Raw genomic sequence first — 12,421 nt, 5'->3', positions numbered from 1 at the left:
GCCCTGGGTTCGATTCCTCAGCACCACATAAGCAAAAAAAAGAAAAAAAGCCGGAAGTGGCGCTGTGGCTCAAGTGGTAGAGCACTAGCCTTGAGCTGAAGAGCTGAGGGACAGCGCCCAGGCCTAGAGTTCAGGACCCACAACCGGACCCAAAAAAAAAAAAGAAAGAAATTATTGGGGGTGGGGGAATTTAGCTCAATGAGTTTGGTCCTCAACTCTGGGGGGGAAAAAAAAGTAAGAAAGGAAGGAAGGGAAAGAGAGAGAAGGGGGGAAGGAAAAAGATAAGGAAGGGCTGGGGGCCGGTGGCTAAGATCTGAGGATCACGGTTCAAAGCCAGCCCAGGCAGGAAAGTCTGTGAGACTCTTAAAACCAGAAGTGGCGCTGTGACTCAAGCCGTAGAGTGTTCGCCTTGAGCTGAAGAGCGCAGGGACAGCGCCGAAACCCGAGTTCAAGCCCCACGACTGACCAAAAAAAAAAAAAAAAAGAAGAAGTGAAAGAAGGAAGGGGGGAAGAGAGAACAAGAATTTTTAATGAGCATATCCATAAATATCAAGATCGATTGGCAGTTTGTGTATTTAAGACTAGATTACTAAGTCCTCAATACTAGTCCCCATGAATATTTGTTGAGTGCCTCTTCCTCTGCAAAAAATAGAGCATTTCTTAATTCCAACCATGTTTGTGAAATCTAAGCTTTGCAATTTGAAAAACTGAGTGCAAATAGTATGGTCAATAAATCTGTTAATATTCACTAATGTTAGTTATTAGTCATTAGCATATCATGTTCCTGCTAAAATGTAGTCCAAAGTGATCAAGGTTCTCTTTTAGCTTGTATTTCTGGGCACTAGAAGAGAGTCTGATATACAATATAAGACTGAAATATATATGTTAAAGAATTACTGACACTTAGTATTACTTCATTTTGAATGATGTACCATTAAAAGAAATTATTTGATATCTTCCTAAAATATATATCCTCTCTAAAATTAGAATAACTTTTTTTCCTCATGATTCTATTGATGTGGGTCTTAGCTATTTATAAGTATGTTTATTTGTGAGAAAGGTGATAGAAAACATAATTTATTTATTGTTCGTCAGGCTTACTACTACTGTGCCATCATAGAGGATGTCATACTGCGCTTTGCTTGGACTATCCAAATCTCAATTACCTCTACAACTAAGTTGTCTAATGTTGGGGACATCATTGCAACTGTCTTTGCCCCCCTTGAAGTTTTCCGGTAAGCATTGAAAAGTTTATCAGATTCTTTTTTACATAAAACATTCTTTTTACATAAAACATGTTCAATACTTTAATTAGAATAAATTATAACAGGTGATAAGCTTAAATTTTCCTACTGTTCTCAAACTTCTGATCAGCCTGTGAGTTAGAAAATCTTACTTAAATGACTTGGAGATTAATGCTTGTTAAGTTAAAAATAATCATTGATGATTTCTAAGTTTTAAGAAAGGGGCTCTATTGAGAGTTATGAAAGGAAATTGGGAGGTTAAAAAGGCTTGGAATGACCAGGTTGGTAATCCTAGCTTCTTGGAAGGCAGAGATCAGAGGATTACAATTCAAGGCTAGACCTGACAGAAAAGTTCTTGAGACTTCATCTCAACCACTGGCTAGGCATGGTGGTATAGTCCTGTTAGCCTCAGTGACTTGGGAAGGAGCAACAGGGAGGCTCAGGCCAGGCAAGGCCCGCATAAAGTGAGTCCTTGAAAATAACCAACACAGAAAGGGGCTAGAAATATAGTTTCAGTGGTAGAGTATCTGTCTAGCAAGTGTGAAGTACTGAATTCAATCTCAAAGACTACCAAAACAAAAACAAAAAACAGCTTGGTACAGTTATTAAAATCTTGTAAGAATTAATTTTTACAATTTATTCCTGTTTTTGTATTTAAAGTCTTCCTAAAAATATCAACAGCCTGACATATCAACATAAAATCTAAGGGAAAGCAGAAATCCCAATATAAGCAGCATCCCAAAACTGCTTCTTTACTACAGAAATTTACCCACTATGGAAGGTTTGAGTTTCAGTAGTTATTGACAATTCTATATGCATCCAATAACATACCTTGAAACCACATAAAGCAAAAGTTACCAATGCTAAAAAGTAGATTAACTCATACTTTTAGTGGAAGATTTTAACATACTTTCTTTAGCCTGGGCACTGTCCCTCAGCTCTTCAGTTCAAAGTTAGCGCTCTACCACTTGAGCTACAGAACCACGTCCAGTTTTCTGGTGGTTTATTCAAGATAAGAGTCTCATGGACTTTCCTGCCTGGGCTGGTTTTGAACCGTCATCCTCAGATCTCAGCTTCCCGAGTAGCTAAGATTATAGGTGTGAGGCACTGGCGCCTAGCCTTATCACCTCTTTATAATCATCTTTGGCTCACTCACCATTATCTGTCCAGACCACACCACCTTTCTAATTCATTTTTAGCTGTTCTTTTCTCCTCTTACCTATTTACTGTTCAGCCATAGAATGATCTTTTTTATATAAATCAAAATTCTTCATTTCCATTGTTTTCTATTATACCTGAAGTAATACCCTCCTCTATCTCTCCATCTTCTGCATTTTAACCTCACTTGTTTTACTCTAGCCCTAAGGACCTTCTTGGTTTTGTTTCAGTACACCAAGACATTTTCATCATCTGTTTTTTCTACTTAATACTTGCTTTTCCATTTTTCTCCTGACTTATTTCTTTGTTTCATTCAGAATTTTGCTAGATGCCATCTCTTCAGAAACACTTTCCCTAACCAATCTTATGATAGCATATTCTCTGCCCTTTCCAGTTTTACTTTCTTCAGAACACTTTCCATCAAATGAGTTATTTCTTATTCTCTCTACCAGTAAAATAAAGACAAAGGCTTTGTCTCATGCCTCCTTCCCTTACAGTAGATACTCAGTAAATATTTACTGGATAATGTGAAACAGTGGAACTTTATAAAACCACATTCTTTGAGTCCACTTTTGTTTTCCTACCTTTATCCCTACTCCATCTTTCTTTATTTATTCTAGACTGATTGCTTGTGTGTCCATGAATTGAAACCTAATACTCTAGGAGGTTTATAGGTGATAGTAATTAGTATATTCATATTTATGAGGAATGTGTTTGCTCTACAAGGCGTTTTGTGTGGAACTTCTTCCGTCTGGAGAATGAACATCTAAATAACTGTGGTGAATTCCGTGCTGTGCGAGACATCTCCGTGGCTCCACTGAATGCAGATGATCAGACACTTCTTGAGCAGATGATGGACCAGGAAGATGGGGTTCGAAACCGCCAAAAGAATCGGTCATGGAAGTATAACCAGAGCATATCCCTGCGCCGGCCTCGCCTTGCTTCTCAGTATGTATAGTTTCCAATTCTGTAAGGGCTTTGACATTTAGTAACATTTAATCCAAGAAGTTGTTGGATTCAACCAAATGAATTTGCTGGTTTTTTCACCATTATTCACTTACAAAAAACATTGTGATAAACAGTAATTTCATATGATCCAATTTACACCTTAATGAGTACATAGAGTAAATGTCATTCAACTCATTACCTACCAGTTGGGCATTAAAAGGTAAACTGGGGAAAAATTTTGTTGAATGATTTACTTTGAATATGTTATACTAAAAATCTTCAAGCTATCTACTTTAAGAGTCCTGTCATCTATGTACTCTTTAACAATTCCCTATTATCCCTCTTTTGGAAATTAATATAGTTTCTGTACAAAGAATGATTAGCAGGACTAAATTTATTATTAGATTATACCAGTTCCTTTACAAAAAGAGATTATAAGTATTACTGAGTATTATTAAATACCTATAACATTTTATTATAGGTAATATATAACAATGGTGACTGTGTATTTCTAGAATTAAAAATAAATGTAGAGTATATGGTAACTGCATTTGAAATTTTAAACAATTGATAGCCTAAACAGGAGGAATAAAGGAGGAGATTTTTAAAGGAATTAGGCCAAAAGCCCAGTAAAGAGTATAAAGGGGCAGAAAGGAGAACCATGTGACTAAAGCAGTAGTGAGAAAAAGTTAGTTGGATAAACATAAAAGTATGATTACCAAAGATTGAGAAATACAAACTTGATCTTGTAGGCAGGAAATAGTTTTAATCGCACTGTGAAAAACACATTAAGAGAGGGAAGGCCTGAAGGCCTGAGACCAATTGGAAATGATTGTAGTATTTGGAACTATCGGACAGTGAACATTCAGATTAGACATAAAGAGGCATTTTAAAGGTAGGGTGAAAAAAAGCTCTGTTTGTTGTTTGTTTTGTACATCCTGGGGTTTGAACTCTGGGCCTGGGCGCTGTCCCTGATCTCGTTTTGCTCAAGGCTAGTGCTTTACCACTTGAGTGGACAGCTCCATTTCTGGCTTTTTCTGTTATTAAGTGAAGATAAGAGTAGCTAGGAGCCAGGCGCTGGTGGCTCACACCTGTAATCCTAGCTACTCAGGAGGCTGAGATCTGAGGATTGCGGTTTAAAGTCAGCTTGGGCAGGAAAGTCGGTGAAACTCTTATGTCCAATAAACCACCAGAAAACCAGAAATAGTGCTGTGGCTAAAAGTGGTAGGACACTAGCCTTGAGATGAAGAGCTGAGAGATAACGCCCAGGCCCAGAGTTCAAGCCCCACGACCGACGCGCCCCCCCCCAAAAAAATAATAATGCTACATGTAGGAAATACATGTTATGGCTCAAGTGGTAGAATGTCAGCCTTCAGCAAAAAAGTTAAGGGACAGCACTCAGGCCCTGAGTTTAAGCCCCAGTACCAGGACAGACAGACAGACAGACACACACACACACACACACAAATCTCTACACAAATGAGTATTTGCAGGAGTGTTTACATACCATTGCTTTCAGTGATGATAAAACAAACTGATGGTCAATAAAGGGGATCGTGGTTCAAAGCCAGCCTGGGTAGGAAAGGCTGTGAAACTCTTAATGTCCAATAAACCACCAGAAAACTAGAAGTGGCGCTGTGGTAGAGCTCTAGTGGTAGAGCTCTAGTCTTGAAGAGCTGAGGGACAGCGCCCAGGCCCAGAATTCAGGCCCCATAGCTAACCAAAAAAAAAAAAAAAAAAATACAAAGAGTATCAAGGATGTTCCTGCTCAGGCTGGCTTAGAACTGTGATCCTCAGATCTCAGCCTCTTATTTAAATAACTGTCAAATATTAGCAATATGGGACTAAAAGTGGTTAACTGAGAAGTTTGAAAGAAAACATCATTATTGTTACAAAATACAGTGTCTACTTATGCTTTCATATAAACCAAACAGCCAACACCAAGAGTAAAGGAAACAGGGAGTTGGAGGGTAGGGGGGTGAAGTGGCATAATATGCAAGCCCTTTAGTGTCCCCAAAGCTGAATGTGGAAGTAAAAAACTTACATTTAGAAAGTTTATAAAAGGAATTGGTGGGGGCGGAGGGGGGGTTTGCAATGCTGGGGGTCAAGCTCAGTACCTTCCACATGTGAGGCAAGCACTCTTATCACTGAGCTACAGCCTCAGTTCTTTTCTTTTCTTCTCTTTTTGTCAGTTGTGGGGCCTAAACTCTGGGTCTGGGCACTGTCCCTGAGCTCTTCAGTTCAAGGCTAGTACTCTACCACTTGAGCCACAGCACCACTTCCAGCTTTTTCTGCTTATGTGGTGCTGAGGAATCGAACCCAGGGCCTCAGGCATGCAAGGCATGAGCCACCTTCCCAGCCCCTACAGCCTCAGTTCTGTAGGAACTTCTCAGTAACGTATAGTTGAGAAAGATGCACAGGAAACCATCATTCTAAGAGAATTAGGCCTGTGACAATTAGAGTGATTTACATGATATTTAAAACTCATTGATATTAAAGCATTTTGATAATTGCTTCTGTCGATGTCATTTTAATAAAATACCAACTTACTTTTTAAAAAAAAATCTCAGCCTCCTGAGTAGCTAGGATTACAGGCATGAGCCACTACTGCTCCTCTTTCTTAATAGGATAAAAATTTCTAGCCAGGCACCAGTGGCTCATACCTGTAATCATAGCTACTCAGGAGGCTAAGAATTGAGGATTGCAGTTCAAAGTCAGCCAGGTCAGGAAAGTCTGTTAAAATCTTATCTCCAATAAACCACCAGAAAACCGGAAGTGGTGCTTTGGCCAAGTGGTAGAGTGCTTACCTTAAACTGAAGAGCTCAAGGATAGCACCTAGGCCCATAGTTCAATCCCCATGACCAACTAAAAAAAATTCCAAAGGTTTAGATAGGACTTTAGACATTCTCTGAAAAGAAAGCAGAGAAAAATGAAAGCAGAGAGCAAGAAACTTGCAGGAGATAAACACATAAATAAAAGGCAGAGTGGTCAAGAAAATTGATAGGAAGAAAATCAAAGCAGTTTTATACCAAGGAAGTAATGTTTAAAGAGGCTGGGAGTGGGTGGGTATACTTAGCAAGGTAAGTACCACTAGAGGCTAAAAGAAAATGTCTTACATGATGTGCGATCTGTTAGCTCCTGATTTTCAACGTGCAATCTTCATGATTTTCCAGCAGAGGGAAGTCTAATCACACTATTTCAGAAACTAGCAGGCTTTTAAGCAATTATGTTCAATTTCAGGTGTTTAGTAAAAACACTGGATAACTAGACTACAGCCAAAGGAAGATATTTAGAGTAGAGCAAGCTCGGTGCAACAAAGGTAGTAAAGGAATCTAATGTGAGAAGATCTGACTCTGAGCTCTAACTTTATGATTTGTGTGACCTTTAGCATACATCCTTTAATTTTGTGAATGTCAGCTTCCCCCTATGCCAAGTAGGAATAATGATTCCTATCTCATGAAATACTGCTTATATCTTATGAGGTTCATAACTTGCAGGATATGTAAACATTACCTAATCTCATTTTTTTTATCCAGTTCAGGAATGTCTTTTACAGCATCTTTCCAACAGATGACCATTTTGTGCCAATGGCCAATTAATAGTGATAATGGAGTCTGTAACTATATGAAACACCTACTGAATTTTATTGTTGGATATAGTGGTAGATGTTGTTGGCTTAAATTTACTCCAACATGATTTATTTAATAATTTTATTATATGCTCATTATTCTATTTGCTAACTCTCCTAGTTTTTCAGGCTACTTCAGGTAGTATTTTGCTTATCCTTATCATAATTCCTTATATTTGTTTAATGGCTTATTGATGCTTTTTGTACCCATTTCCTCACTTGATGGATAAGCACACTCTCCATGAGGTAAAAGGATTAGTAAATGAAATTGGTATTCCTTCTTTACAGATACGGAAATGGGCATTCCAAAAGTGATGTTTGGCCGGCCACCAGTGGCTCATGCCTGTAATCCTAGCTACTCAGGAGGCTGGGATCTGAGGATAACTGTTCTAAGCAAGCCCAGGCAGGAAAGTCCTTGAGACTCTTATCTCCAATAAACCACTAGAAAACCACAAGTGGTGCTCTTGCTCAAGCGGAAGAGCACTCGCCTTGAGCTGAAGAGCTCAGGGATAATGCCCAAGCCCAGAGTTCAAGCCCCAACACTGACCAAAAAAAAAAGGGAGCAACCCAAAAAAAAAAAAAAGGTTTGGTCAGTTTGGTTTTTTTTTGGTCAGTGGTGGTGCTTGATTGAACTCTGAGCCTGGGTGATACCAGTTTTCTGATAGTTAATTGGGCATAAGAAAGAGTCTCATGGACTTTCTTGCCCAGGCTGGCTTTGAAATGTGACCCTCAGATCTCAGCCTCCTGAGTAGCTAGGATTACAGCCATGAGCTACCCACACCTGGCTCAAATTTAGATCTTTTTTAGTGGTTACTGGGGTTTGAATTCAGGCCCTGTGCTTTTAAGGCAAGCACTCTACTGTTTGAGCCATGCCCTCAGCAAATACAAATCTTCTTATTCCAGATTACTGTTCTGATAAACTTGATTTGTGTTTGTTACCTTCCCCATAGAGTTTTTCTAGTGATACCTTGAAATTGAGTATGAACCCCAGAAATAGTGTGACAATTAGAGTAATTTACATGTAGATAAAACCCATTCATATTAAAGCATTTTGATAATTGCTTCTGTTGATGTCATTTTAATAAAATACCATTTTACCTTAAAAAAAAAAAAAGATCTCAGCCTCCTGAGTAGCTAGGATTATAGGCATGAGCCACTAAGTGCAGTAAATAATGCCTGTTTAGGATGTTTAGTGGTGGTAAGTTTGGAAATGTACCTGATTCTATGAGTATGTTTATATATTAGTAATGAACTAAGTGCTTTTTTTTCCTCTTATTACCACTAGATCCAAGACTCGTGACACTAAAGTATTGATAGAAGACACGGATGATGAAGCTAACACTTGAATTCTCTGAAGTCTAGATTAACATCCTGGTTTTCCTACTCTACAATTCTTTCCTCGACCAACGCAACCTCTAGTACCTTTTTTCCAGCTGAAAACAGGAGAAAAAAACATAACACATTTTCCGAGCTCTTCCAGATCGGATCCTATGGACTCCAAACAAGCTCACTGTGTTTCTTTTCTTTTCTTCTGGTTTAATCTTAATTTTCTATTTTTAAAACAAATACTTCATTTTGCCAATTAGAGGATGTTTTAAGAAACAAAAACATAGTATCTTATGGATTGTTTACAATCACAAGGACACAGATATCTATCAAGATGAAGAACAGAACAGGCATTGAAAGGACCCTCTGATGGGATAGTATGGAGATGTCTCTCAGCTTCTGCTTTGCCGGTTTTGACTGGTTGAAACCGGACATTGGTTTTTAAATTTTGTCAGTTTATGTGGAGAATTTTTTCCTTTCCTTTCCTTCATACCCAGCACAAAGGCACTGGCTGCACTTGCAGGAAAAGTGCAACTTAGAGCAGTACCTTCATTCATGAAGCTACTTTTTAATTTGATTTAACTTTTCTTATTTGGGGGAGGGTTGTTGGGGGGGTGGGCAATATGATGTATTTGTTACATATGGTTTTCTCATTATTTATGAACTTAACCATAAAAGAATGATATAACTCCTGTGCAATGATAGTGATAACAGTGAAAGAAGATGGGGGAAACTAATGTTGGATGGCATTTATGAGTCCCACATACCTCTTTCAGGATACAACTTGCACCAGTTTGACTTTTTCTCTTTCTAATTTTAAGCCAAAGTTTTATTACTAAATTTTAAGTTGCTGCTGCTTTAGAGTCCTGAGCATCTCTCATAATAAAGCATCCCACACGCTTCTATACTCCTCCTAGTTGAAATTCATGTAAGAGGTTCTGGTACTTAGTTTTTTAGAAGTAGATGTGGACTATGTTTGCCCACATCCTAGCCATAACAACTAAAATTATGCCTTACTATGCTCCAGCATGTAGGGGAATTGTAATACAATACTGAGTTGAAAGACAGCTATTTTGGAGGTTCTTCACACCAATACTAGGTATTTTTTCCTCTGCTCTTACCCACTTAAGCCAGAATTGATCAAATTAAAAGTCCATTGTGGGGAACCATATACTGTTGTGAATAACAAGGGTGTCCTCATATTATATTGCTACATATTGCTACAAAAGACCTTGTTAGCAGTTTCTGCCAGCAGTTTTAAGAAATAACCACTGAGTTTTCTGCCCTGCCATGGTAGAAACCTGAGCTAAAATGTTGCAATCTAAACCTGGACATACATAAAAATATATATACATTCATATATACATATACCAGACTAATATGGTCTGTATACAATACCAATTCTCACTTGCTTTTCTCATTCCTTTTCCTCCTAAGATGTCCATTAAATTTAGCATTTCATGGTTGGGGTGTATTTCAGTAGTGGAAATACTTGCCAAGAAAATTAAGGCCCTAGGTACAGCCTCAAGCACTGAAAAAATATACATATATATATATATATATATATATAATCTACCAAAATTAATATAAAACTATTAGGAAAAAGTAGTCTTTTAATGCCCACTCAAGACCCAGATGAAGTTCCAAAGTCAAACATCAGTAGATTCATGAAAGTAAAATTTTATGACATTCACATTTATTTTTAGACCAAGAAACAACCAAGTAGAAAGGCAGCTGTTAACAGTTCCTCACGCTTAATGCTCTTCAACTTAGGTTTTTGTTATCAGACCGTCTTCTCCGTATCATAAAACTTCACTCCCTGCTATTGATAAATTTCTATCAGTTAACTGACAAATTTTTTAAAAGGAGTTTCTTACATTTTTATTCTGATAAGCTTCCAAAATTTGTTCCCTGTATGAACTGAAAATTTGTTCCCTGTATGAACTGAAAATTTCTTTTTCCTGAAAAATCATACAACTTTGTGGCTTCTATGGCTATCATTTGTTTTGCCAAGCAATCCCTTTCTTAAGACAGAAGGGAAATGTTTACTTTTTCTTAATTTTAAATAAATCCTGCCTAATAATCAGTGGCGACAATATACTAAGAGACCTTTAGTAGATAAAAGGCTATATTATTTCTACTTTAGAATTTTTCCCTAACCTGTTTTTTTATACTTTAAAACTTTGAGGGAACTATTACTAGTCTATCAAGCAATAGCAGTAATTATTAGTATATGTAGAAGACCAGTGGTCAGTCATTTCTTAGACAAAATTGCTGGTACTCTGTATCTAGAGCCACTTGAATTGTCAGCTCCATTCTCTGTTAGTGAATCTAGGTGATGGTACAGAGAAAATCTTACCTTAAATGCTGGTATTTCAACTCCTGGTTTTTACTTCAGTGTATCAAATGGATAGTTTGTTCTTTCTCCTCTAGGCCCCATCAGTCTTCTTTTTTCATAGGTAATACACTGATAAAAAATACATTTTTTTCTTTTTCTGGTATGTTTGTCCTGTTGGTGTATAGGCTGCTTAGAAATAAGGCTTATGAACTTTCAGCTTACTGTGACAAAGTCTCAAATACCTAATTAAACATCCATTTCTTTCCTCTTAGAACTGTAATGAGAAAAAGGGCATCCCTCACCAAAAGTGTTTGGAAGACAAAGTAATACACGTTTACATTCTTTCCCTCATAAAAAAGTAATGCACCTTTTCCACCTTTTCTGTGCTCTAGTACTTGTGAATGTAATATCCTGCCTAAAATTTTATTGGAGACTCGTATATACTAAAACTCTTGATAGCTTCATTCTTAGTTTAATCAAAGGTGTAAAATATTATCTGATATAGAAATTCTAGTGTTTTTATTTGAGAACCACTCCATTTTTAATACCAGTTAAAATATCCCCCAGAGGAATGAGGAGAAAAACTCTAAACAAAAGAATAAAATTCACTTTTTAGATTTATGTAAGTATGAAAGCACTTGTGTATGCAGAGAAATTAGAAAACAACGATGTTTTATTTGGTAGGCACTATTTTAAGCACTCTCACTTAAGGCTGCCTGTCATTAGACTCCTTAGGCAAACTGCTTCACTTCAGACTCAGAAACTAGCAGTCAATAGTAACCTATACTAACTGTTAAAGAAGGAAAATTGTGGCCAGGATCCATGACTCAAAATGCTTTTCTGCTATTTTAACTGAGCTCTTACTGGATTTGTTCACATATGCTAGCTTTCTACCATCATTAGATCAAGTACATTCACCAGAGAAAGCTTCTCATTCGTTTCTGAACAGGTGAACTAAGGTAAGAACACACAGCAAATTAGCAGACATATGGTTGAAGAGTAAAAAAATAATTTTGGATCTAACAGAGAAGAGTGGAAGACGTTGGACCTTGGCAGTAGATGCAGGGCCATTTGAAAAGTGTGTGAGCTCAGTGACATGTTGGTGATGCCTCTCCAGACCTCTCTCCCTGATTATGTTGTGGAGAAAGAGCTGCCGTGATAGATGTTCTTATTGTTCCCTCACTATTTTACCTTACATTCTAAGAAAAAGAAGATAGATATATATATATCCGTGACATTTTATTCAGAAGCTTAGGATTTTCTGAAATGATTACACTTTTATTTTCTAATCATATATCAAGTTATTCTTTTAGTTTGCATAAAATTTACCTAATTCAAAAAGTCTGTAATTATTACATAACACTTAGGTTTTTTTTTTAATTAAGATGGCTTCTTAAATTTAAAAAAATGTTGAATTTTTAGTTTTCTTAGCCACAAAAATCACCATACTTTTCTCAAATGTAACAAACCAGTGCCATTACAGAGACCAATAGTATTTGGGTCAAAATAGAATTTCTGGTAGAACATTTGGAAAAGTTAGTTAAAGGAAAATGAATCACATCTACTTGATTCGTTTTTTTCTTTCCCTCCCTCCCTCCCTCTCTCCCTCCTCTCCCTTCCTTCTTTCCCTTTCTTCTTCCTCCTCCCCTCCTCCTCTTCTTCCCCCCTTCCTCCCCCTCTTCCCCCTCCTCTTCTTTCTCTTCTTTTTGCCTGTCATTTGCTAAAAAATGGACAGTAGTTTTCTAAATTACTATAACATACATACCTTTCTATATTGCT

General features: G+C 37.3%; 1 protein-coding gene across 1 annotated transcript in view; it reads left to right on the top strand.

Moving 5' to 3' along the window:
* Xpr1 (xenotropic and polytropic retrovirus receptor 1) overlaps positions 1-11,851 on the top strand; it is a 124,878-nt gene extending 113,027 nt beyond the window's left edge. Inside the window, exons 13-15 of the mRNA XM_013015710.1 lie at positions 1,096-1,235; positions 3,129-3,350; positions 8,264-11,851. Coding sequence (XP_012871164.1) covers positions 1,096-1,235; positions 3,129-3,350; positions 8,264-8,324 — 423 coding nt within the window. The 3' untranslated portion in view covers positions 8,325-11,851. The remainder of the gene's footprint in view (positions 1-1,095; positions 1,236-3,128; positions 3,351-8,263) is intronic.
* The last annotated feature ends 570 nt before the right edge of the window (positions 11,852-12,421 follow it).

This window comes from Dipodomys ordii, unplaced genomic scaffold (genome assembly GCF_000151885.1).
Source record: "Dipodomys ordii isolate 6190 unplaced genomic scaffold, Dord_2.0 Scaffold27, whole genome shotgun sequence".
In the NCBI taxonomy this organism is placed as follows: domain Eukaryota; kingdom Metazoa; phylum Chordata; class Mammalia; order Rodentia; family Heteromyidae; genus Dipodomys; species Dipodomys ordii.
This window is presented reverse-complemented; position numbering and strand designations above follow the sequence as displayed.